This window comes from Mobula birostris, chromosome 16, assembly GCF_030028105.1.
Source record: "Mobula birostris isolate sMobBir1 chromosome 16, sMobBir1.hap1, whole genome shotgun sequence".
In the NCBI taxonomy this organism is placed as follows: Eukaryota; Metazoa; Chordata; class Chondrichthyes; order Myliobatiformes; family Myliobatidae; genus Mobula; species Mobula birostris.
In genome coordinates this window covers 25,491,000-25,516,913 of record NC_092385.1, presented here as the reverse complement: position 1 = coordinate 25,516,913, position 25,914 = coordinate 25,491,000, and the positions used below count along the sequence as shown (strand labels likewise).

The following is a 25,914-nucleotide window of genomic DNA, read 5'->3' as shown; positions in this document are numbered from 1 at the left end:
TTAATCTCCTCAGAAAACAGTCCCTCCTGGTGAACCTTCACTGCACTCCTATGGAAGGTATAGCCTTTCTTAGGTAAAGAAACCAAAACTGCATGCACTGTGCCAGGCATCGTCTCACCATGTTCCTGTGTACAATTTGTAGTACAACACATACTCCTGGGCTCAGAGCCTTCAGCAATGAAAACCAATACTTGCTTTCTCATTTGCTTGCTACACATGAATGTTGAAGTGTTCTGCTGTGCTACAAAACTGAAGTGTCAAACAAATCCTATTACTACAGACAGGAAATTACTCTCCTGGAGACTGAAAACTAAGTGTGCTGGGCTAACAAATGAGACCAGAATCTTTAATTACAAGTTGGTTACTTGTCAATCTGGAAACTACCACAAGTTCAGAGTCAGAAGTTTAACTTAACACTATAATGATGACCTAAAATTGCAGTCTTTAATCCAAGAATATTTCCATAAATATTTAAATTACTTATCATTAAATTAAGTTCTTTCATTAACAGCAAAAAAAAGTTACGGGGAGACACATTATATGAAAAGGATTCAAGGCAAATTATTCATAATTCCAACATTAATGCAAGATGAACTTCCACCATACCCTTTTCATATGGAGTATATTCCACTGCATATGTCCCATTGCCATTATCCTTAATTAGACAATCCGTTCGGGCTCCTGAAGGATTTGTAATGTTTGTTTTGATATGGTTTCCTCCAATCCTAGTCAATGAACTAGCATCCACTGTAAAGTCTGTTGTGGCGTCACAAAACACTCCTATAATGAATGAAAAAAAAAGTATTATTTTCAGAAGCAGTAATCTGATGCAAACGGCTATACACAACGTAGCAAGTTACCAGTCATGAAATTTTCAACTTGTATCAATACAAACAATCTTAAATGGGTAATGCTAAGTCTCTGAAGCTCCCCAGTTTCCCTGATCACCTGCTTCCACAGAACAACTCAACAGTCCGAGAGTCTAGGTGGATCAAATGAGGTGACTCTACATGCATTAGAAAAGCTGCTTTAGCAAAATATTGAAGGAGAACCACCTTCCTCCAAAGCATAGTCCATATTTAATCTTTGCAGATAAACATGGGAAAAATGGCCACATTTTAAAGAAAGTCAGGTAGCTGTTCATCTCCCCAAATGTTTTCAACAAGAGGAGCTATAAATTTCCAATATGCTCACATGTTGAAACTTAACCAATTTAAACATTTTTAATTAATAATTCTGAAAACAGTTAAAAGTTTTTAATAAGGGAAGCAAGGATGCCATTTACAATTAACACATCCATTGGACATTGCCATTTGTAGAATTATAGTGCAACATTAACTACAATTTTAGATAAACCCCATTGAGTTCACAAGGTTCAGATAATTTCCTTAAGTTGCAAATTAATTAGTCTTTTAAAGCTGGAGCTGCACTTGTTTGTTTGAAGCTTTACCCCTTGGAAATTATCTTCACTAGGAATTCACCAAGCCACCTACAGTTAAGATACTGCAGCTTTTTTGATCCTTCACTGATAAGCCTTCCACCCCCCCATGTGTTTTGGGCCAACTCTGCCCAAGCCTTTCAACATTCACCCAATAGAACATGTTATTCATCCACTGGTTTTCCTGGTGGCTTAGGAAAAAACAAAAGAGGAAAAAAAAGAAAATCAGACACTATGTTTTCTATACTCCCTGCAAGATACCTTGTGACCAGAGTCAAAAAGTGCTACAGGTTTATGAGCAGAATTATGTGGTTTCTCCAGTTACAGTCAGCCTAATATTCATCTTCTCAGTGAGATTCTGGATACACCAGAGTTTTGGGATTTCCTATATTACTAAGGGCACAGTTGCGTTGTTAATTTAACATACAAATAAAGGGGGGAGAAACAAGATTTTAAAACTATTTAGGCAAGATGGTGAGTTCATTACTACACCAATGATCTTTGTTTGATCCAATGATTTAAAAACTGGCTCAGTTTAAAAATCAGTTATAAATCATTAAAAGATTTGTCTATTCTGAAAAAAATTAAGTATCTGCAATCCCCATCATCCAGTCCTGGCAGAGAATACCTGATTCCAGGGGTTAGTCAAAACTTTACCCAGCAACCGTCAGGACTCTGAAGCAACACTGTGGCTGCTGGCTCACTGATTGTTCACATTAACTAACTTCCAACATTTGGCAGGTCAAACCAAAACAAAATGCTGGAAAGACTCTGCAGTCCAGGCAGCAGAAGGAAGAGCTGACAGCTTCAGAACAGCCACTGGCTTGCACCGTTGAATCTCACTACAGAATCTACCCAAACATTTTAGTATTTGAAGGAGGCATGCAATGGATGTCCAGTCCCTACTGGCCATGTGTTTCATGGTCACTTACAAAAATCTGCTCATTACAGCAGAAATATTTAAAATCAATCTGAGTAAATGTTTGATACAGATCATATTGTCCAGATTATTGAAAAGTTCTTTCCAGATGGCAGCAGCTTCCACTGAAATGGAGGTTAATAAACATCATTGCTTTGAGTATTGTAACATGAAGAGAAAAAATGTTACATGCATAGGATACAATCTTTATAAAACCTTCCAATGAAAAAGGTCCAAAAAGCCATTACCTCGTTTCTCAACTCCAGGTCCATATACCTTCACACCACTAGTGTCTACTGCTGGGTCTACATGCAGCCGTGCAGGGAAGTTCGGCACAGCCTTCCCACCATATTTCAGTGTTATTGTATGTAGACCATGCTGAAGGGGTATGTAGCTAACTGTATGAGTGCCATCACCGTTGTCTTGAATATGGCTTTCAGCTTTATGCCCTGTATCTGACACCAGCTCCATTGTCAGCTCTCCTGGACCAGCCTTCGAACAGTCAACGTTGATTAGCCCCGCCTCCCCAACTTTGCCACGTTCCAAGCCGGGACCAGAGGCTGTAACTTGGGTGGGATCAAAAGGTAACGTCACGTCTGCCTTGAATGGAGAACCCGGGATGTGAACTTCTTCAAACAAAATGTTGACAAGGTACTCTCCAGCTTCACTTGGTAAGTAGGAAACTGAGCAGGTTCCATCGCCGTTATCTGAGCACTCAATCTTGGCTTCGCATGGGCCTTCCACAGTGAGACCCAAACCACCAGTACCAGCTACTTTGGTGTCAATGGTGAAATCAGCAGATTTGCCCACAAGGCCACCTTTGAGGCCTGGCCCAAATGCTTTCACCTGCAAACAAAAATAGAATTATTCATTGGTTATCAATCATGGAATAATTCCCATTACAATCACCCTAAAATTGTCCAACAGTACAACTCTTAGAGTGGCTAATTAGCACAAACCAAAGTTTAAGATTTTAAATAGAATGCAAAAGATCAAGAAATTCTTAAGTAATTAAGACAGGCTTTTGTTCATCTCATTAGTAACCCTGCTCTGTGGTTAAGATAATGCTTAACTTTGACTTCAATGCTTTAATAGTGAACAAGATTATAGACTGCCTCAGAAACCAACTCCTCTAGGAGCCAAACTGGAGCAGATCTCAGGAAATATCACTAACAAAAAACAGCAGGTCAGGGAAGCTGGATATTCACAATTTCTGGAAAAGTGAAAGATCTCCCTTGTTCTACTCTTGAGTAAAGCAAGCACAAATCTGATATTAAGTGTTAACTCAGAGATTCTGCAGATGCTGGAAATCCAGAGCAAAACACTGGAAGAATTCAGCACACCAGGCAGCATCTTTTAGTGGAATAGACAGCCAATATATTCCATCATCAGGACTGGAAGGGAGAGAGAAGGAGCCAGCATAAAGTGGGGGAGGGGATGGGAAGGAGTACAAGCAGTAGCTCAATTGAAGTATCACAGCCTGAAACATCCATAAGACCACAAGACATAGTAGCAGAATTGGGCCATTCAGCCCATCTGGTTTTCTCCACCATTCAATTATGGCTGTTTTATTTTCCCTGTCAGCCCCATTCTCCTGCCTTCTGTCCACTATCTTTGTCGGCCTTACTAAGCATCAACCTCTTCTTTGAATATACCCAATGGCCTGACCTTCACAGACATCCATGGCAATGTTAACAGTTTATTCCTCTCGAACAGGTGCTGCCTGACCTGCTGAGTTCCTCCAGCATTTTGTGTGCTTTGCCCTGATATCAAGGGTCTACATAGCAAACTTAAAATAGTGTAAAAAAAAAAACTGACAACTTGTGCTCATCTCTACAGGCTAGTTCAATTGCAAATTGATATTTTTCATTGTTTGCCTTAAAGTAGGACTTACTGCTTTTACACATGTTTGACATTAGTTCAGCTAATTGCACTTCCACTGTTATTACCAGTGCCATGCAATTTTGTTGTTAATGACTCCTTTCCTGGATTTAAATGTGCAAAGCACTAAGACAAAAATACCTCAAGCATTGGCAACTGATTTACCTTGGAAGGATCTGGGGGCAGTGCAGCTTCCACAGTGAATGGACTACCCAGAATTGGATTTCCATCATACATCACATCTACTGTATGTGGCCCCTCTTCCCTGGGGATGTACTTAGCAACGCATGCATCTTTACTGGTAGCAGGCTCCACAACACAAGTCACAGGTTTCCGTGATGGGCTGGAGATCTTCACATCCACTTTACCCTGCCCGCCAGCTCCTTTAGTATTAACGAGGAACTGCTGATCTTTGCCAACTTCCACTCCTGGTAATTGGTGGGGGGAGAAATATCAAAATGGCAAGTATCAATATCAGATTTTGTTTTATTCTGTCAGCTCACATTTCCATCAACACTTTACTCTTCTACTAATTAAGTTTTGCACGATACAATTCTGCTCCTGGACGTGATTCCCAATTGTTTTTTCTGTAGCAAAGGAGTAACAAGCAAACCCATAAAGGGCACAGTAAAATAATTTAACATTTACCAAGTGACCTGTTACACCACAATAATGGGCAAAATGCATGGGGGAGGAGTGGAGGCAATGTAAGAGAGGGGGAAGAGCTGGAATTTGCTTCACCAGCCTCAGAGACTCAGAAAAGCACTTTTAAAAGGAAATAGACAGACGAGAGAAAACTGTGTGGTTTGACGGAGGAAGATTAATCAGATTGCTCCCAAGTACCCAAGCAGGGAATTAACGGTCCCCTCCACCCTACAATTCTGATCCCCAAAACCTCAAGTGCTCAAACAGAAAAATAATTTTGAAATGCACCTATTAAAAGTTTAAAGATTCCAAATCAATGTACACCAATGCTCAACAAGTCCAGGAAGAGAATTTTGTTCAGATTTCCAATGCAATGTATCTGCTTTCAAATTATCTGTATGGATGGTGCGCAAAAAATAAAGCTTTACCTTTGTATCTTGGTGCTAACAATAAAAAAAATTCCACACTTAGTGCAGGTTCTTTTAAATATAAATTGTTATGCACTTTAATAAATGTTTTGATTCAAAGAGCAGTCAGACTTGTGTCACAATCGCAACTCGTACAACTTCAGTGAAGAGCAAATTTGTTGGCAATTCAGCTGATTAAAAGAGGATCAGGGTAAAATGGAGCAAGGAAACTCCAGAGGGAATTAGTTAGTGGGCTGAGTGTCAGGTGCAGAGATCGCATTAAAGCACACGACCAACTATATCACATACTGCTTTAAATTCTCACCAGGGTCAGTTTTCAGATGCTGAAAGCTCCATCTCCGAGAGTGTCATCAAGGAAGGATTTAAACACCAAAGCTAATCCAAGACACATCTGTTCAAAGTTCACTGGACTAAAAGTGCAAATACATGGCATTAAAAGAGAAAAAGATACGTACTGTTTTCAAGGTCATTGACCAACACTTTACTCATGTCAAGTGGATACGCCACTTCGATGTTGAAGGGGCTCTTCGGAATTGGATCGCCACCATAGGTCACAGCAATGTTCATGTTACCCTGCCAAAACACACACACACATTTAGAGAAGCATTCAAGTCATTGTGCAGCATGTCCTATTCACAAATTCTTGCCTGGAAAAAAAATGATAACTCACCTGCTGTAGAGGTGTGTACTTGACTGTTTGAGAGTAGTCATAATTGTCAATTATTTCAAAGTCACTAACGGCATCTCCTTTCGAAGGTCCGCTGAAATGGGCGTTTAACGGGGCCTTCCCAGCACCCTTTGTAAACACCGTGAAATGAGTTGGCTTTCCAAGTTCCACTCCTGCCATTGGAAAGAATGCTATTTAACCGAGAAAGTGAGGTCAGGTCATGCGGGTATTCCACCCTTTTGAAAAGAAAATACAGCATACAACTAAAACTTTCCACTGAACAAGCACTTTAACACCAATAACGTATACTTCCTCTCCCATCAAAATGATCCAACCCAGGACATGGAAAAACTAATAAGCACAAATGAGGGAACCTCAACAGCAATAATAGCAACAGTGCCCCCAGCCTTAAAACCAATATAACTTGCAAACAAACAGTAAATGAAAAAACAATTCCAGATGCTAGAAATCAGATAGAAAATGCTGGAAACTTGGGTTAGGCAGCATGTATGAAGAGAGGAACAAATGCCATCTCAGACCCAAGACCCTGCATCATTTCAAATTGAAGACCCTTTTCAATTCTGACAATAGGTCCCAGACAAAACAAAACTAAATCAAAAACCACATTTCCAACAAGTACCAATCCAGGAAGGAATAGATATATTCCTCGATTGAATTCAAACATGCCAGCCAAATTTCCAACTTCGTGTACAAACAGAAGATGAATCATCTCTGCTTTGAACTTTAAGTTAAACTACACATGTCAAAATGCCTCGGATCCCAGATCAAAATATTTCACAATTCTCACTAACTAGCTGTGCCATTTAGGATTTTCAATGACTGATTCAACTTGGTTAGAATTTCTTTTTTTAAAAATGGGTTTCCTGTTTTCTTAGGACCAAGAACAGTGTACAACAGCTTGTTAAAATTAAATACCTACTTAAACAGCACATCTGCTGAGTTGCAAGTACAATTATTCAGAGTTGCTTGGAATAAAGTGGTGACTTGCTTATTTAGTAGGCATTACATGGAGAATTTTCTCCTCCAAAAAAAAATGCACCAGGCAAACGAAAAACAGACAGATGGGTTTTGGCACATCTTATGTCGATTTTGTGGAGGAACGTTAGTGGTAGAAAAATTGTTAGAGGCAAGACCAGATACTTCTAAAACAGGGAGACCACAGATTCAGGATCCTTGACAGATTTATGCCTTTAACAACAGAGGTATGGAACTAACCATTTTGGATAATCAAGTTATGCAATGGCATTAATAGACTTTTAACCACATTTTGCACTGCATCATATTTGTGGCTGACCCAAGGCATCATTACATCACAATACAGAAATACCCTTCGACCCAAAGTACTGAAGTGTGGTTGCCATTTCTTCTTAAATAACTAGTGCTTTGTAAAACAATGAAGCAGTGTTTAAGTAGTTAACTGACCATTACTCAGTGAAGGCTGCTGTTCAACAAAAGGAGATTCTGCAGCAGAGCCTTAAATCTTTCCTAGTCGTCAAGTAGGTTTCTTCATTTAGAAATGCATTAGTCAAGTTAAACTTTAATTCCATGCGAAAGTGAAGAAAGTTTAACACAAAAGGAGATAATATAGAAACTGCTCAAAAACACCCAGGTCAGAAAAGCAGAAGAAACTGCATGCTAGAAACACAGCTAATAGAAATGCATAGGTCTAATCAATCTCACCTTTAAACAAAATTTTAAATCAATTGCATTGTCACAAGATACAAGCAAGCCTCTGTACCTCACTTCATTTAAAGAACTTTGTAATATTATACTATAATTGGGTCTATTCAGCTGTTTACGAGATTGCTACAGCATATTACTCAAGTATGATTTTGCAGTTGTTAACATTGGTGAAATGCTTGACCCCAAACTCGTGCATCATTCAGCAGTCACTGAGCTGGAAGCTACAAACAGGTCAGAGCAATTGACCCACACATCCCAGGGGATTAAGAGTAATTATCAACCCTTACCCGTTTTACTTAATCCTGGGCCTTCAGCCTTAACTCTGCTGGCATCGTGAGATGGGTCCACTTTAACTCTAAAGGAGCCAATGGGAATTTCCTATGGAAAAGGAGTAGGTTAGCCAATTACTCAACAGGTAGAACCAACCTTTAGAGTACAGTAATTTTAGCCACAGGGTACAAACCTGGCCAGCAAACAGTACTTTAATGGTGTAACGTCCAGCTGCTGGTGGAGTATACTTCACTGTGAAGGTATCATTGGGGTTTGTAATTATATCAAATTCAATATCCTCCTCAGTGTCACTGACTACTCGAGCGTCACACTTTATACCGACACTGACATCACCTGAAAATAGTAGAAAAACTGTCAAGATTTCCCTAGTAAAGGCTCATCTAAACAGTTTCCCCTATTAGTCTTTACTTTGCAAATAGACCACCAGAAGGCAATCAAGTCCAGGGGATTTCAGCATTTTTTCTATTCCTGTGGACTCCTCTGCTAGGATAGCTGTCTTCGATAATTGATAAGGGGGAAGAGTGATATGACAACTGAACTACTCAATGGACCACCTCAATTCCTCAAGCCCAATGCTTTGATAATTGTGTCCTCTAAAGCTTATTAGTCATTGTAACATTCAAGATGGTTCTTCATCTCCACCAGATTTCTGAATGGACAATGAACCCATGGATGTTTCTCAGTACTTTTCTTCCCCCCTCTTGCACTACTTAATTTTTTTATATATACTTTTTAAAATCATAATTTATGACTACAATGTGTTGCAAAGTATTGCTGCTGCAAAACAACAAATTTCACGACACATGCCGGTGATGTCGAACCTGATTCTGATTGTTGATAACTTCAAACTCCTTGGAGTTCCTAACTTGAAGAAGTGAAATTACTTTATTTTCACTCCCAGCCATTTCTGGCAGAGCCAAGCCTGAATGCTTGAAACCACGGTAAGCAAAAAGAGTCCTAAATTGACTTAGTGCTTATCTCTTGCCATCTATCAGTGACAAAAATTACTGCCTTTGAACACAAACACATTCTCTGACGCTATTTAAAATCTGTTCACTATAAGCACTGTGTAGTGTCTAACATCAACTCAGCAATTGTACGTGGCTGATGATAATTAGAAACTTTTTGACAACAATCTCCTGTCTCATGTGACATAATGTCCGAAATAAATGAAGGGAATCACGACTATTTTCTTGATTAGCTTTTGTTCTTTAAGAGCTGTCCCAATTAACCAGAATCCACTGTACAAGGTTTTTCGCCCAATCCTATAGCCATAGGTATGATTTTCGGGATGAGGAGAGCAAAAAAATTCAGCAAATTCTAGAGTACGACTGCAATTGAGAATAACACTATGGAAGTGCTTAAGAAGGAAGTATCAAACTTTCCTTACCTTCCCCAGCTTCAGAACAATCTACAGTAAAGTGAGTTGGCTCATTAGCTTTCAAGCCAGCTCTTTCAACACCAGGACCAAACACTTTCACCTTTTGCGGATGACTCCCTTGGCCAATGTTAACCTTAAAAGAAAGCCAATGTAGAAAATATTAAGCCACTGTTTAAATATGGCAGAATTGTTAAGTGTACTTGTAAACGAACATTGGAGGTAAAAGATTCCAATGGGGTCATAATCTATCCCACTAACTTCTGCTCTCACACCATGGGTGAAACAGGGTATTGATATCGCTGTAGTCAAATATGATTAAGGCAGTCTTGCTAAGTTTGACCATCAACATCTGTACAAGAGGAAATTCTGAAGAGGAATTTAACCTCATATCTTGAAAACGGGAAATGATTATAATTGTGATTGTTCACGGCATTCTGAAATTTGGACACAGTCTGAAAGGTCAAAGCGTCCTCACTAAATTCAAGACCCTTGGAATAAGACAAATAGTGCAAGAAAATTCACTTACTCTGAACGGGCTGTTAGGAATATTGACTCCTCCCCAAGCAATTGCAATTGTGTGTTTGATTGGTTTGGTAGGAGTGTAAGAGCAGACTGATGTTCCATCACCTTTATTCTTTATTTGAACGTTGACAGGAATACCCTCTGAATCCTGAGAACAAATACAAAAGACAGGCATCAATGGAAAACCTTTTGTTCTGCGGGATTCTCTTATCAAAAGGATTTGTTTGCCATGGTAATGAATGTGAGTAATTCTGTAAAATGTTCGATTTGGTATTCAAGGTGACAAAAATGTTTTCTTGTGGAGTTTTAATTCAAAGCACTGGAGCATAGCCAACATTGTTCAAGCTTGTAAATTCAAACATACAAGCAGCTGGCCAAGCCAAAATATGATTCCAATTTGCTATTAGGCAATATTCATTACAATTAAATTGCTCTATTTTCCACACATCCCCATTTTTAAATTATCTAATTGAATATTTTCAATAATCAAATTCAGAAAAGTTACAAAATATTTAGATATTCACTGCCACTAATGCTACTGCAATCTTTGAAGTGCTAACTATAGCCCAATCATTCTTCAAATATCAAAGGATTATTCACATTTCTCACATATTTCAAGCAGATTTTCAGACTGATAGCATAGCTTGTATAATTAGTATATTTCCAGAAAAATAGCTGGGCAGTAGAGCTAATCTCAACTCATTTTCAGAACAGCAAGATTCACAAAACGAATTCCTCACTTGTGCATATATTTTCAGTGGAGCCTTCCCAGCATCTTTGGCATCTACTGTGAATTCTGCTGGTTTATAAACAATGCAGCCAGATTTCTCCAACCCTGGACCATAGGCTTTAACCTGGAAGGAGGAAAACAAAGTGTCACCCAGTACAACCTCTAGCTATCCTTGAAGTGTCCCAAGACAGTCACTAAAAGTGCACAACTCATCTCATCATTTCTGAATACTTATTCAGAATTGGAATATTGTGTTCAGTTCTTGCCACCTCATTATAGGAGGAACGTGCAAGATTTAGAGAGGGTGCAGAGGAGATTTACCAGGATGCTGTCTGGATTAGAGAGCACATGCTTATTGAGGTTGAGCGAGCTAGCCCTTTCCTCTTTGGAGCAAAGGAGGATCAGACTTGTACAAGAAGATAAGAAGCATAGATTGAGTGGAGAGTCAACGACTTCATTCCCCGGGTGGAAATGGCTAATACGAGGTGACATATTAAGATTATTGGAGAAAAGTTTAAGGAAGATGTCGAGAGTTACTGTTTTTGTTTAAAATTCATGGGGGAGGTATAAAATATCCTGCCAGGGGCGGTGGTGATAGAGGAAAATGCATTAGGGACATTTAAGAGACTTAGGTAGGCACACGGATGTTAGAAAAACAGAGAGCTATGCAGGAGAGAAGGGCTAGATTGATCATAGAGTAGTTATAGGTTTGCTACCATGTTGTGGGCCAAAGGGCCTGCAATGTGTTGAATTGTTTTATATTCTGAGTTCTACATTTCTGCAACAAATCCTAGTTATTCCAAATAAACTTCAGCCCAAATACTGGTATTCGATCAAGAGCCTTGATCAGTGCTCGAAGGACCCACACATCAATCATCACATACTATCCCTGAATCCAGGCTCTACCCACAGAGTAAATAGCCCTACATACCTATTCAATGCATTTCATGTGCCAGGCAAGCTGGTCGATTGAATTAGCCAAGAATGTGGTTACATTGACCAAGAGGGAGAGCAAGTTCTGCATTTCTAAAATCAAACACTTAGTATTCATTACACTTGCCTTATCAGGATTGAAGACTTTTGACGCCGGCTGGATATTGGCCATGAAAGGACTATCCACAATATCTTCGTCGTCACACATAACATGGACAGCATATTCACCAGGTTCTGTAGGCCAGTAACGTACATCACAGGAGCCATCACTCTTATCATCGCATTCAATCTTGGCTTGAGAAGGTCCTTCGACAGCAAAACCTGCGAAACATTTACAGTATTTAAGCCAAGTTATCTTGATTCATTGTTACTTCCACATTCCTGATCATCTCAAGATACAAATCAATTCGAATTATTTAATGAAGAAAAACAAGTTATCTGAATTTAAGTGGGTGAACTTTTTTTAGTTACTGGTCTGTAAACTCACCCATTCTCCATTTCATGCAACTTTGGCAATCTAATACTTTGGTCAAAATCTAGATGGCCAAACAGCCTTTTAAAAGTTTGATCTTGCATCTTTAATCAATTTACTAAAAAATATTCAGCCAATTGAGATGAGGGAACACAACTTTAGTCTCAAAAGAATTTAACAATAATTGTAAAGAACTAGTGGTCAACATCCTTACCCAACACACCAACTTCTGTTCCAATGGTCTCCACTACAAAATCTGCTGACTTGCCAACAACTCCTCCATCAAGACCTGGCCCCCAGGCTCTGATCTTCTGAGGACCCGCTTCAGGACCAATATCAATTTCAAATGGACTAAAGGAAGAGAGTGTATGGTGAAATTGGAGCGGCAATCAGATCTATCCCCAATCAAGTTCAAGGTTAATTTATCAAAGTAAATACATGTCACCATATACAACCCCAACTAGGTTGTTCAACCACGCAAACTGCACCATTGAGTGATTCATAATTCTATGTTACCACAGGCAGGAATTGTCATTTAAAACGTCAAACCTGGTTATTTTAGGCAAAAACAAGATGGCATTAAAACATTTCATTCCACTTTACATTCAACCAAGTTATTTCTTCTAAAGCTGTCTTAAGATTTCACATTTCTATTGCTGCTCAAACTTGGGGTTATGGTAACTGAAAGTCACCTAAGCATCAGACGAGAATAGCATGCAGATTGCAATCAAAGCATCTAATAGCCAAGCGAGAACCCACCCTCAAAACGTCTCCGGTTGACCACATTCATAGACTGCAAGTATCGGGGGGGGGGGGGGGGGAATACATTTTTGTTTGAAACCACAGTGATTCTACAAGTTTGGTGTTCAGCATCACCGGAGGTTCCATTTGAACATGGAGAAATTGAGCCTGTAACAGCTTCCATTCCACTGAGTGTGCTGTATTTCAAATCATAATGACACAGAACAAGTAACAGGACAAGAGCGAGTGCTCCCAAATATAAAATCTGGGAATTAAATGCACTCACAATGCACAAGACTCAGTGCTGAAGGCTGAAACAATCTACCAATGCATTAGCTATCTGCTCTCACCTCCTAGGAATGTTATGGCCACCCCAAGTGATAGTAACAATGTGTTTTCCAGGTGTAACAGGATAGTATTCATAAGAAAAGACATCGTCTCCATCCAGAAAGTCTTTTTGCTTCACAGGATGCTCCACGCCTTCTGTCAAAGGAGATAGATCAACAGAAGTTCAGTCTCACAAAAAACACAGCACGTTTGGACAAACCAGCAAGGTTTGTTATAATGCCTTCTTGCCAGATAGTCATAATGATGATGACGATGATGATGATGATGATACACAGCCTTTCATCTCTCCACTTGGGAACCCTAAAACAAACTGAATTACACCATTCTCAAAAAACAAAAAGACAATACTTCCCACTCAAATAAATCTACAAATATACACAGCTGCCTTGCAAAACTGACAAAACCCAATGGGGGAGCAACAACCTGCCGCTTTACTGATCTCCATCTGCACAACCCAAGGGTTCTTGGAAAGAGCAGGAACACCATGAAACCTTATTTCTAGAAGCCAGAGCCATTAATTCAAGAGGATTTGATGCTGATTTGCCAGTTTCTACACTGGCTTCCTATTACAGGTTTGTGCCTTTCAGATTTAGCATTTTATTTCATCTTTTCAAAGTAAATTTAAAACTCTCAAAAGCTCCACTGATTTCCCATAAAGCGTAAAATTTAATTTGCAGAAGCCTCAGAATCAAATTCTAGTCTCAAGATTGAACTTCATTTTGACATTAACTGTCAAGCCCTTTGCCTCCAATGAAACTTTTATTCAGCATAACCAAATACCGTACAGTAACATAATCTTATTAAACAGTTTCAAGGAAAATGAGATACAACTAATAGATTGTAGTACAATGTAAAGTTAAATGGTGCTCCAGAGCTCCATTTAAAAAAACATCACGAAGAGATACTGCAACTCCAGACTGAAAACAAACTTTGCCCACAACTACCTAGCAAACCACACAATTTTTGGAATTTGGGAAAAATCCAGAACACGCAGGGAAAACCCACATGCAGAGAGAATGCACAGATTCTATGCAAGACAGCACCTGTGTTTCTGGCACTATGAAGTAGCAGCTGCATCAGATGCATCACTAACTCTGCCTTGGTACTGTTCAAAACTAAGGTGGTGTCTGCCTCTACCTCAAAATCTCATATGCCTTCCAGCCTTTTACCCAATTTAGTTTATCCCTCTGCTGAGGAAAACCAACATTTCTATTTTCTCTGGCACTTTTGCAGGTTTTACACACATCACATCACACTTCAGTCTCCACTAAAAAAATAAAAACAACCACTTTACCCAATCTTCTCCACAGAGCCACAAATTTTCCATTTTTAATCAACATCATTAAATCTTCACTTCATCCCCTCATGCAATCACAACTTTTCTGTCATGAGGCTATCAGAACTGTATACTTCATAATCCCTATAGGATTAGTGTCAATGGTGGTTCATGATCAGCACCGACTTGGTAGGGTGAGGGGTATATTTATTTACCACCTCCACGACTCTTTCAATGGTTTGAGCAGGGAAAGTCAAATTATTCATATACCCTTTTACAATGAAAGAAAGGGTACTGAGAGCTTACTTGGGCCTTTCACCACTACTTTCAAGTCACCACTTCCAGCTCCTTTCGTGAAGACTTTGAAGTCAGCAACTTGGCGAATTCGCAGTCCTTTTGGTTGCAGTCCTCGCCCAGTAGCACGACAGGCACCAGGGTTACAAGCTTAAAAATAAAAGTATCACAGATCAAAAATACTAACAAGTTACCAGCAATATCTGACCGAAACAAACCCAGGAGCCCCTTTTCTATACAAGCATAATTACCTACAACCCTGTAGAACTTCTAGTCAACTCAGTATGGATGACAGTACATCTTTGATAGAAGTTTTGTTTGCATCAAATACATTTAGGGAACTGGGGCCCGATGCAAACATGGGAATTAGCTAATACCTTTAATGTTATTGTAAAGTACAACCAAGAATTGAAATCAAAATCGCTGCATTGGCAAAAATGATATTGCAGACACCATTCTGATCTGGAATTCCAGGTTAACAACAAAAATACTGGACTTCCAGTAGGGAAAGCAAACTACTCCATATTTTCTTCAAAACCTTGCCTCTGGGATACTTAAAGAATAATAAATGGTTCACAAATTTTATAAAATTTCAGCTTATGATTTGGTACAAAAAGCATAATTTTGATTAATTTCTGGACTGGTGGCTGTTCAAACCAAAAATATTCAATTGCCATCTTTCTCCAAAGGAAAATACTTCGAATCTTGCAGACTTTAAGGTTGGCAGCATGCTTCTCAGCATTTATCAACTTTTACAACTAGGATAACTGTTCTCCTATTAGAAGTAGTAAACATGCACCTACCTTCACCGATATTGACAGAATATGGACTCTTGGGTATAGGTGAATCAGCAAAGACGATTCGGATTGTATGATGCCCTGGGTGTAAGGGCCTGTAACTACACCGATAGGTATTATTCCCCTTATCTTCAATTGTCACCTCGGTGTTATGACCTTGGGGATCCACAATTACCACCTCAACATTGCCAACTCCAGCACCTTCAAGAAACACAGATGGCATATTTGTACTTAAGCTTGCACTTCAAATCACTCAAAGATTCAAACAGTGATTAAAGTTTATTTCAGCTTGAAGCTGAAACCTTCAAGTTCAATATGATCTTAAACGTTATTGTCAGGAGATACTGACAACTGCAAATTCCAAGCAGGAAGGTTAGAAACTGGTTCATCAATTGTAAATTTTAGCCAGTCTTTGCTCAATTACACTCCCAATCTCATTAAGGCATACTAGCGGCAGCACAGTGGTGTAGTGATTAGCACAATACCTTACAGTGGAGGCAACCCCAGGTCAGTTCCTGCCACTGCTTGTAAGGAATTTGTACATTCTCCTCGTGACTGTGTGGTTTTACTCTGGGTGCTCTGGTTTCCTCCCACACTCCAAAGACCTATCAGTTGGTTGGTTAATTGGTCATCGAAAATTGTCCTGTGATTAGTCTCCAATTAACTCAGGGGTTGCTGGGCAGTGTGGCTCAAAGGGCCAGAAGGGCCTATTCCACACTGCATCTCAATAAATAAAATAGTTTAAAAGAATTTTATCCACATTCAAAACACATAATATCCAGCTTCTAACTTGGGTAGTATTTATGCAGGATGCTCAAGTTGACCAATACAACTAAAGTACAAAGGATGAATCCAAGCATACTACTTTATGGGGGGGGGGGGGGGAATAAAGGAGACGTGTACTTATTTGTTCCTTTGTCTTCAGATACCAGTTTACCTGCTGTGTAAATGTCAAAGTAGGTGGGCTTATTGGCAATATTTCCTGAAGATTCCAAGCCAGGTCCTCGTGCTGTTACCTTACTGGCATCACCATGGGCCTTATCAATGTTGACTTCAAAAGGACTTTTAGATATGTGCTGCCCAGCAAATAGAACTGTAATCTGTAAAGAAACAGAATTATTGTAGGATTAGTGTAAAGTAACCTTACAAAGTGATTGCATCACTGACAATGTGCTGGTGTCCTTTTTCATGCTGTGTGTTATTGTGACATATTCCAGCATAAATTCCTACACCATTCAGCCTTTAGCCTTTCAGCTTTAAAGTAGATGTGACCCTTCATTACTTCCTGCAACAGTTTCTTAGTATGTTACAACTTTCTTACTGTTCTGACCACAAAAATCAGTAAGAATTTGGGCAAGTCTAAGCACAGGATGTCACCAGGACAACCACTAAGAGTTCTAGCTTCCTACACCACTTGCAAGTAATTACGATCAGGCCTCTACAAGGAAAACAAAGTGGTGCCTTATCACCTCTTCAGACTCTATGGCAGGAGGGTGTGTGGGTCAGCAAAGGCAAGGTTAACAGAACAACCACCTGATAACAAGGACAGTTCAAATAAATACTCCAATAAAGAGCCACAACAATAGTCACAATTTTTGCACTCACCTTATGAGGGCCTGCAACCTTTGGCACATAAACAACAGAATAGGTCTTGTTCTTGTCATTGTTGTTGGTCACCTTTGCCTGTTGGAATTTAAAGTATTAGAACCACAAAGTCTTCACTGATCACCCAACAGCAATATCATTTTTAGAAGTGTAATATTAAAAAAGGACCTGGAAGCACGTCAGAATCATTGTCAGGTTCATTATCACTGGCATATGTTACAAAATCTTTTGATGTTGTATATGCTGTTATATGAACTGAAGCAGCTTTCAGGCCAACCCAATTCTTCTCACTAGAGTCGGTCACAAGAGTCACCAATTTCACACAAAATAATTGAGCAATTGTACTGTGAATATTAGCCTTATTACTTGGAGGGCTGCTTTGTTCCAGAAGGTGCAATGCAGTTTTATGAATAGTTCAGGTGAAAGATATTGTGGTGCCTTAATGTTTCTGCTTAAGTGAAGCACTCAGTTAATTTAGTCTTGAACCCACCTGGACTCAGATGGATGCTGACATGCAACAACTAGATTTGCACAAAAACCTCATTTTTGAAATCAATATACCAAATTGTAATAAACAAGAATCCACGATTAAAAATATTTAAGTCAAAATAATAAGACCATAAGACATGGGAGCAAAATTAGGCAATCTAGGGTTGAGGAGGAGATGAAAAAAGGATCGGCCACCTGCTCCGCAATTTAATCATGGTCGATCCTTTTTTCATCTCCTCCTCAACCCTAGTTCCCGGCCTTCTCCCAGTAACCTTTGATGCCATGTCGAATCAAGAACCTAATCAATCTCTGCCTTTAATACACCGAATGACCTGGCCTCCACAGCTACATGTGGCAACAAATTCCACAAATTCCCCACCCTTTAGCTAAAGAAATTTCTCTGCATCTCTGTTTTGAAAGGGTGTCCCTCTATCCTGAGGCTGTGCCCTCCTGTCCTGGACTCTCTCACCATGGGAAACATCCTTTCCACATCTACTCTGTCTAGGCCTTTCAACGTTCAGATGGTTTTAATGAGATCCCCCCTCATCCTTCTGAATTCCAGTGAGTACAGACCCATCAAATGTTCCTTGTATGATTAACCCTTTTATTCCTGGATTCATCCTGTGAACCTCCTCTAGACCCCACATGCCAGCACCTCTTTTCTAAGATGAGGGGCCCAAAACTGTTCACAATACTCAAGGTCAGGCCTCACCAGTGCCTTACAAAGCCTCTGCATCACATCCTTGCTCTTGTATTCTAGACCTCTTGAAATGAATGCTAACATGGCATTTGCCTAACCTGCGAGTTAACCTTCAGGGTGTTCTGCACAAGGACTCCGAGGTCCGTCTGCATCTCAGATTCCCGTATTTTCTGCCCGTTTAGAAAATAGTCCGCAAATTTATTTCTACTACTAAAGTGCATAACCACGCATTTTCCAACATTGTATTTCATTCACCACTTTCTTGCCTATTCGCCTAATCCAAGTCCTTCTGCATCCTACCTGTTTCCTCAACACTACCTGCCCCTCCACCAATCTTCGTATCATCTGCAAACTTGGCAATAAAGCCATCTATTCCATCATCTAAATCATTTATATACAGCATAAAAAGAAGTGGTCCCAACACAGGCCCCTGCAGATCACCACTAGTCACTGGCAGCCAACTAGAAAAGGATAAACAGGAATTCTGCAGATGCTGGAAATTCAAGCAACACACATCAAAGTTGCTGGTGAACGCAGCAGGCCCACACCTCACACTTCCCGTTTCTACCTCCTACCCAAGATCCACAAACCTGCCTGTCCTGGCAGACCTATTGTCTCAGTTTGCTCCTGCCCCACCGAACTCATTTCTGCATACCTTGACACGGTCTTATCCCCCCTTGTTCAATCCCTTCCTACCTATGTTCGTGACACTGCTCACGCTCTTAAACTTTGATGATTTTAAGTTCCCTGGCCCCCACCGCTTCATTTTCACCATGGATGTCCAGTCCCTATATACTTCCATCCCCCATCAGGAAGGTCTCAAAGCTCTCCGCTTCTTTTTGGATTCCAGACCTAATCAGTTCCCTTCTACCACCACTCTGCTCCGTCTAGCGGAATTAGTCCTTATTCTTAATCATTTCTCCTTTGGCTCCTCCCACTTCCTCCAAACTAAAGGTGTGGCTATGGGCACCCGTATGGGTCCTAGCTATGCCTGCCTTTTTGCTGGCTTTGTGGAACAATCTATGTTCCGTGCCTATTCTGGTATCTGTCCCCCACTTTTCCTTCGCTACATCGACGACTGTATTGGCGCTGCCTCCTGCACGCATGCTGAGCTCGTTGACTTTATTAACTTTGCCTCCAACTCTCACCCTGCCCTCAAGTTTATCTGGTCCATTTCCAACACCTCCCTCCCCTTTCTAGATCTTTCTGCCTCTGTCTCTGGAGACAGCTTATCTATCCACTGATGTCTACTATAAGCCTACTGACTCTCACAGCTATCTGGACTATTCCTCTTCTCACCCTGTCTCTTGCAAAAATGCCATCCCCTTCTCGCAATTCCTCCGTCTCCGCTGCATCTGCTCTCAGGATGAGGCTTTTCATTCCAGGACGAGGGAGATGTCCTCCTTTTTTAAAGCAAGGGGCTTCCCTTCCTCCACTATCAACTCTGCTCTCAAACGCATCTCTCCCATTTCACGTACATCTGCTCTCACTCCATCCTCCTGCCACCCCACTAGGAATAGGGTTCCCCTGGTCCTCACCTACCACCCCACCAGCCTCCGGGTCCAACATATTATTCTCCGGAACTTCCGCCAACTCCAACGGGATCCCACCACTAAGCACATCTTTCCCTCTCCCCCCCACCCCCACTTTCCGCAGGGATCGCTCCCTATGCGTCTCCCTTGTCCATTCGTCCCCACCATCCCTCCCCACTGATCTCCCTCCTGGCACTTATCCTTGTACGCGGAACAAGTGCTACACATACCCTTACACTTCCTCCCTTACCACCATTCAGGGCCCCAAACAGTCCTTCCAGGTGAGGCAACACTTCACCTGTGAGTCGACTGGGGTGATATACTGCGTCCGGTGCTCCCGATGTGGCCTTTTATATATTGGCGAGACCCGACGCAGACTGGGAGACCGCTTTGCTGAACACCTACGCTCTGTCCACCAGAGAAAGCAGGATCTCCCAGTGGCCACACATTTTAATTCCACTTCCCATTCCCATTCTGGAAAGATGAAGCCACATTCAGGTTGGAGGAACAACACCTTATATTCCGTCTGGGTAGCCTCCAACCTGATGGCATGAACATCCACTTCTCTAACTTCCGCTAATGCCCCACCTCCCCCTCGTACACCATCTGTTATTTATTTTTATACACACATTCTTTCTTCCTCTCCTTTTTCTCCCTCCGTCCCTCTGACTATACCCCTTGCCCATCCACTGGGTTCCCCCCCCCTTGTCTTTCTCCCTGGGCCTCCTGTCCCATGATCCTCTCATATCCCCTTTGCCAATCACCTGTCCAGCTTCTGGCTCCATCCCTCCCCCTCCTGTCTTCTCCTATCATTTTGTATCTCCCCCTCCCCCTTTCAAATCTCTTACTAACTCTTCCTTCAGTTAGTCCTGATGAAGGGTCTCGGCCTGAAACGTCAACTGTACCTCTTCCTAGAGATGCTGCCTGGCCTGCTGCGTTCACCAGCAACTTTGATGTGTGTAACTAGAAAAGGCTCTTTTTATTCCCACTCGCTGCCTCCTACCAATCAGCCAATGCTCTCACCATGTTAGTAACTTTCCTGTAATACCATGGGCTTTTAAACTGGGAAGCAGCCTCATGTATGGCACCTTGTCAAAGGCCTTCTGAAAATCCAAATATACAACATCCAATTAAGCAATGAATGTTCTCTTTATGAAAGGAAAAGTACCGCCAATCTTGCAAACTATTACAATGAAGAGCAGGATAAATAAAAAAAAGTGAACCAATAGTTACTGTATTTGCATTTACAGAAGTTATTTGAAGTATTGACATAATGCATTTTATGTAATATTTATTAAAACAATAAACTTATCATGGCCTATTCAGAAGCTCCTGTGGCCCCTATGAAATCTGGCATAGTCCCCGGTGGGGTGGCGGGGTGGGGGGAGGGGGCAATGGCCCATATCACTGAACTAACCAAAGGTATCAGCATGGGCTTGTATTCACTAGAATTCAGAAGAATGAGGGGAGACCTATTTGAAACCTATTGAACGTTGAAAGGCCTCAATAGAGTGGGTATGGAGAGGATGTTTCCTATGGTGGGAGAGCCTAGGACCAGAGGACACAGCCTCAGAGTAGATGGGCATCCTTTCATAATGGTGATGAGGAGGAATTTCTTTAGCCCAAGAGTGGAGTTTGTTGCCACAGACAGCTCTGCAAACCAAGTTTTAAGTATATTTAAAGTGGGATGTATGGGGTGTCAGGGAGGGGTAGCACCTCTGGTGGGGAAACATGTTGCGTCCTTTTCAAGGCGGTTAGTCCACCTTTGGTCCCCATCTGGCACTCAACTCTCACCTGTGGCTCCTCATAGCTGTTTGCATGCGACAGCGGCCACACCCTGGGCAACGGCTTCGACAAGCCGGCTAAACCAGGTGAGAGTAGCTGATGGGTCTCAAACCCTCGGTGAGATAGGGAGTTGTCTATCCCAGCATGAGAAGACAGACTCCGGTGGACTGAGTGGACGAGATGAAAGGAAGGTCCAAAGGTCAAGAAGGCAGTCTCTGCAAGCGTCGTGGAACGTGTAGAGCACGACAAGACACAGAAGATGTCCATCATCCACTGCGCCTAGTCCCATCTCCAGCCATCTTGACTCTTGTCTTGCCACTGGATCCAGATGGGAATTGGGAAGAGAGAGTGAGGCTGATGCTGTGCAACTCTCCCTCACTTAAATCCAAATCAGGCGCTAGTCTTGACACCATCATAGCCAGCTGGTGGCACAGTGACATCAGCGCTGGACTCCGGAGTGAAGGCTCTCGAGCTTGAATCCAGTCAGGTCGCTCCTGGGTACACTTTCCATCCATGCCGGGTTGAGTGTCGAGCTAGCAACTCGACCTTGTAAAAAGTACTAATGGTGTTGAGATCTTCATCGATGATGATGGACAAACCTTTTATATTTAAAGAGGAGGTAGATAGATTCTTGATAGGTCAGGACATGGAGATACGGGGAGAAGGCAGGAGACTGGGGCTGAAAGGAAAAATGAATCAGCCATGGTGTAATGGTGGAGCAGACTCAATGGGCCAAATGGCCTAATTCTGCTCCTACATTTTATGGTCTAATAATACCAATGAAATATGACATAATAGCTACAATTACAACAGTGGAGTCATCTGTCAGAAATGTCTGTCTACCACTACAACTTCCATTAAATACCTGATACTTATCATACTTTGAAAGGAAATTTAATTCATGGTCTTTATTGCCACATAGAATTTGCATTTATAATAGCATTTTAAAATATTTGTCTCAAAATTATTTGAAACTACTGCCTAAAAAGCTACTTTTATTTTTACCTGTGCACTCAATACTGATACGTTTTTGTGAGATTATATTGCTTCAATGTTTACTGATTTTCTGTAGTGCCAACTCACACAATTACATTGTTGTTACTGTTTCAGAATCAGGTTTAATATCACTGGCATGCCTCCTTGTTTTGATGGTCAAAGCAAGCAATAGAAGACATTAAGCTCATCTAGGAGTGAAGCCCTGTTGTCACCCATGTCTCATGATATCATTTTGTAAGAGGTCATAGCATTCAAGCAGTGCCACTGCTGCTGAGCATTCTTCTCAATTCAAGTTTGGTCTGGAATTGCCGCTTCACAAGTGTGATGGCTTTCTGGACATCATACATGGACCTCCTGTATTTAATTTGGTTGCCAGACCTGAATGCCAAGGATTTGGCCTCAGATTGCAGATCTCATGGTTCATCCAGGGCTTCTGGACATGTTGATGACAATTGAGCAGGTTTCTTGAAACAAGCCCGACTGAAGTCCCCAACAAGGATTTGAACAGCGTCAGATTAGGCTGTTTCTTGTTTGCTGATGCCGGTACTCAGTGCCTCACGTGCCTGCATTAATATCAGCATTTGGTGCGGTCAAGATCATGGAGAAGAACTCTTTTGGCAAGTAGAACAGACAGCACTTAATCATTAGATGTTTCAGGACAGGTGAATAACCAAGCACCACCAAGAGTTTAACATGAGACACAGGCCCCCACTTTTTGCCTTCTTTGAATCAGTACTCCAGTCCATTTGGTGTAGAGAAGTCTTCAGGTTTTACTAACATATCTGGTGAGCCACATCTTCACGAAACAGAAGGTTGCAATTCTTCATTTTCCTCTGACACAGCAATCTTGTCCTTGGGTCCTTAATCTTGTTCTCTAGCGACTGTACATTTGGTAACAAGATGCTGGGTCGAGGAAGTTTCATACCTGGCTTGGGATCCTCCCCTCCTCCCTCGCTTCTGGCCGTGGTGATGCTCCTTCATCCTCTTAAAGGTGCTGTACCTGCACATTTGACGGCTAATTCCGCCGAGTCCTTCAGAAAATCCTGAGATCACTAGCTTGTTAAGATGGTTCAAAAGTATGTTAAAGGGAAATTACAGGCTGCAGATTGCCGCAAGAAGAGTTCAGAAGTATACTCGAACTTTTGTAAACTGCTTGCAACATGCTGCCGTGTTTCACCAGCACCAGCTTGTAGGTGGGAATTAGCTTTGGAATTCAAAGATTCACCTGCCAATTTTTGGTATGAAATGGCAGCCTTATGAGAATGGCTATGCCCATGCTCATTGGAATTAAGAGCAAGAGGTGGTCCAATTGAAATCAAAGACTGCAACTAGTGGGGTAAATGCCAAAGTTTTCCTGTATGGAGAAATTGGGAATTAATGGGCATTGTTTCAGATTAAGACTGAAGAATTAGAAGGATGTGACTTACTTAAAAAAAAAATGCCACACCAGACCACTGCAGAGGTTGAATTATTAAATTTACTGAAAATATTGTCAGTGAAAACATTTAGGCACGTGCACAACCAAAATAATTTGAAAATGACACTACGATTTCAATAAACCTTTGGACCATTTACTAGCTCAATCATTGGACAGAGATTTCATTTACCTCTTCTCGTTGACCTTCTGGATCATCCACAAAGACCATCACTTCACCCTGCCCAGCACTGATGGTTTCAACAGTGAACACTGCAGGACGCATCACTACGTTACCCACAGCTTCAATTCCTATGGATACAATAAGCGTTGATAAATAACTGCATTGAAATTTTTTTTTATTGCAAACACCAAACCTGGGTTCAGACTGTGGGATAAAATGCTGATAAGAGTTTGCACTTTCAAACTGAACGTCCACAGAAGCTGTTAATGTGCTTGAGATTTAGACCTACCTGGACCATATGCCCTCGCTTTCTTGGGATTCAGCTTGGGTTTTAAGGGGGCTCCAGGCTTCAGTTTAGCCTTGGGGAACTGTGACAGATAGGTCATTACAGACTGCTCATCTACATCTCGGTCTATGATTTCTTCTGGGGCAATGACCTGGAAGATAAATTAGACAGTTACATTTCAATTCACCCGCGGACTGGCAGCAAAACTTGTAATTATAAACACTAATTGCTCAAGGCAAATCTACACCATTGACCTTTAAGAAAGAACATTCACAATTCCAGTACGATTTTTTGTTTTCATTTACCCATTACTGCACAGGTTCCAAAAATTAATATTTAAATCAAAGGCACGAGGTTAAAACAAAATGCATTTAAAAGTACTTAGCCCTGAAGGGTCTCAACCTGATACGCCAAATGTCTACTCTTTTCCGCAGATGCTGCCTGACCTGCTGAGTTTCTCCAACACTTTTTGCGTAGCTTTGGATTTCCAGAATCTGCAGATTTTCTCATGTTTGTGCTTTCGTTTTGTTTGTTTTTTTTCCACCTTCTGTGTAATTCTATTAAATGGCCCCCAGTATGATAAGATGGATTCTTGACCTCACAATCTACCTACTTATGATCTTGCACCATGTTTAGCTGCACTGCACTCTGTAGCCAGTACACTTTATTCCGCATTATTGTTTTGTCTCAAGTCACTGCATAATTATCTGATGTCCATTCTATCTTAGTACATTACTGTAATAAAGCAATTCCACTTCCAAACTGAAGCTACTTTCCAAACAGTATTTTAGCTTACTGGCTAAAACTTGGTGGTACAGAATGTTATCAAAAACTCTCGGATCATTTTACTACAAAATCTGTAAAATTCTCCATACAAAGTGTGACCAGGAACAAAGCGAAAATTAAATCAGCAATATCAGTATCCTTCAAAAACTGAAATGAATTTTACTCAGGCACTCAGCTTCCAGTAATATTTCCAGACAATCTAGAAAGAGTAGAAAGAGGGAGAAAAAGAAACAGGACCTTCCCTGTTGTGTAACCACCACGCAAAATACTCATGCAATGAGCTCCACTTCAGAATTTACTGAATTCCAATTTTGCTGTTTTTTTTAAAAAATGTACTCAAAAATCTGTTTTTATCTTCTGTAAAAAGGACACGAATTTCAGCCTGCACAGATAGTAACATTTAAGAATGGCCTTTCCACAAAACCACATTCACACTGAAGTAAAAGCTGGTTCAGCATTACTAAAACAAGGGACAGCTCAAAGCATTTTCATACAAGACTCATTTACAGGCAAGTCTGACCTTGTTTAAGCATCAGATCAAATAGTAGATAGGCAAACCCTTTTAGTTGACTTTATTCTTTAAGCTGCATTAGTTAAATTTGTCTTAATGAGTAAAGTTAAGGATGCAAATATTAAGCAACTACAGAATTACAGAAAAAATGTCAGTCCA

The 25,914-nt window shown here is 40.9% G+C and overlaps 1 protein-coding gene across 5 annotated transcripts in view; it reads right to left on the bottom strand.

Annotated features, from left to right (window-relative positions):
* flnba (filamin B a) overlaps window positions 1-25,914 on the bottom strand; it is a 175,940-nt gene that overhangs the window by 59,465 nt on the left and 90,561 nt on the right. For 3 of the 5 annotated variants that reach the window (XM_072280460.1, XM_072280458.1, XM_072280462.1), the window contains 19 exons: window positions 24,462-24,609; window positions 24,182-24,300; window positions 17,073-17,150; window positions 16,405-16,567; window positions 15,474-15,668; window positions 14,683-14,820; window positions 13,103-13,235; window positions 12,226-12,362; window positions 11,667-11,860; window positions 10,617-10,730; window positions 9,881-10,024; window positions 9,364-9,487; window positions 8,146-8,306; window positions 7,970-8,060; window positions 5,982-6,169; window positions 5,767-5,884; window positions 4,404-4,666; window positions 2,606-3,203; window positions 607-780 (listed from right to left, as the gene is read on the bottom strand). In XM_072280460.1, coding sequence (XP_072136561.1) covers window positions 607-780; window positions 2,606-3,203; window positions 4,404-4,666; window positions 5,767-5,884; window positions 5,982-6,169; window positions 7,970-8,060; window positions 8,146-8,306; window positions 9,364-9,487; window positions 9,881-10,024; window positions 10,617-10,730; window positions 11,667-11,860; window positions 12,226-12,362; window positions 13,103-13,235; window positions 14,683-14,820; window positions 15,474-15,668; window positions 16,405-16,567; window positions 17,073-17,150; window positions 24,182-24,300; window positions 24,462-24,609 — 3,280 coding nt within the window. The remainder of the gene's footprint in view (window positions 1-606; window positions 781-2,605; window positions 3,204-4,403; window positions 4,667-5,766; window positions 5,885-5,981; window positions 6,170-7,969; window positions 8,061-8,145; window positions 8,307-9,363; window positions 9,488-9,880; window positions 10,025-10,616; window positions 10,731-11,666; window positions 11,861-12,225; window positions 12,363-13,102; window positions 13,236-14,682; window positions 14,821-15,473; window positions 15,669-16,404; window positions 16,568-17,072; window positions 17,151-24,181; window positions 24,301-24,461; window positions 24,610-25,914) is intronic. The other 2 variants (XM_072280461.1, XM_072280459.1) reach the window with 1 other exon arrangement.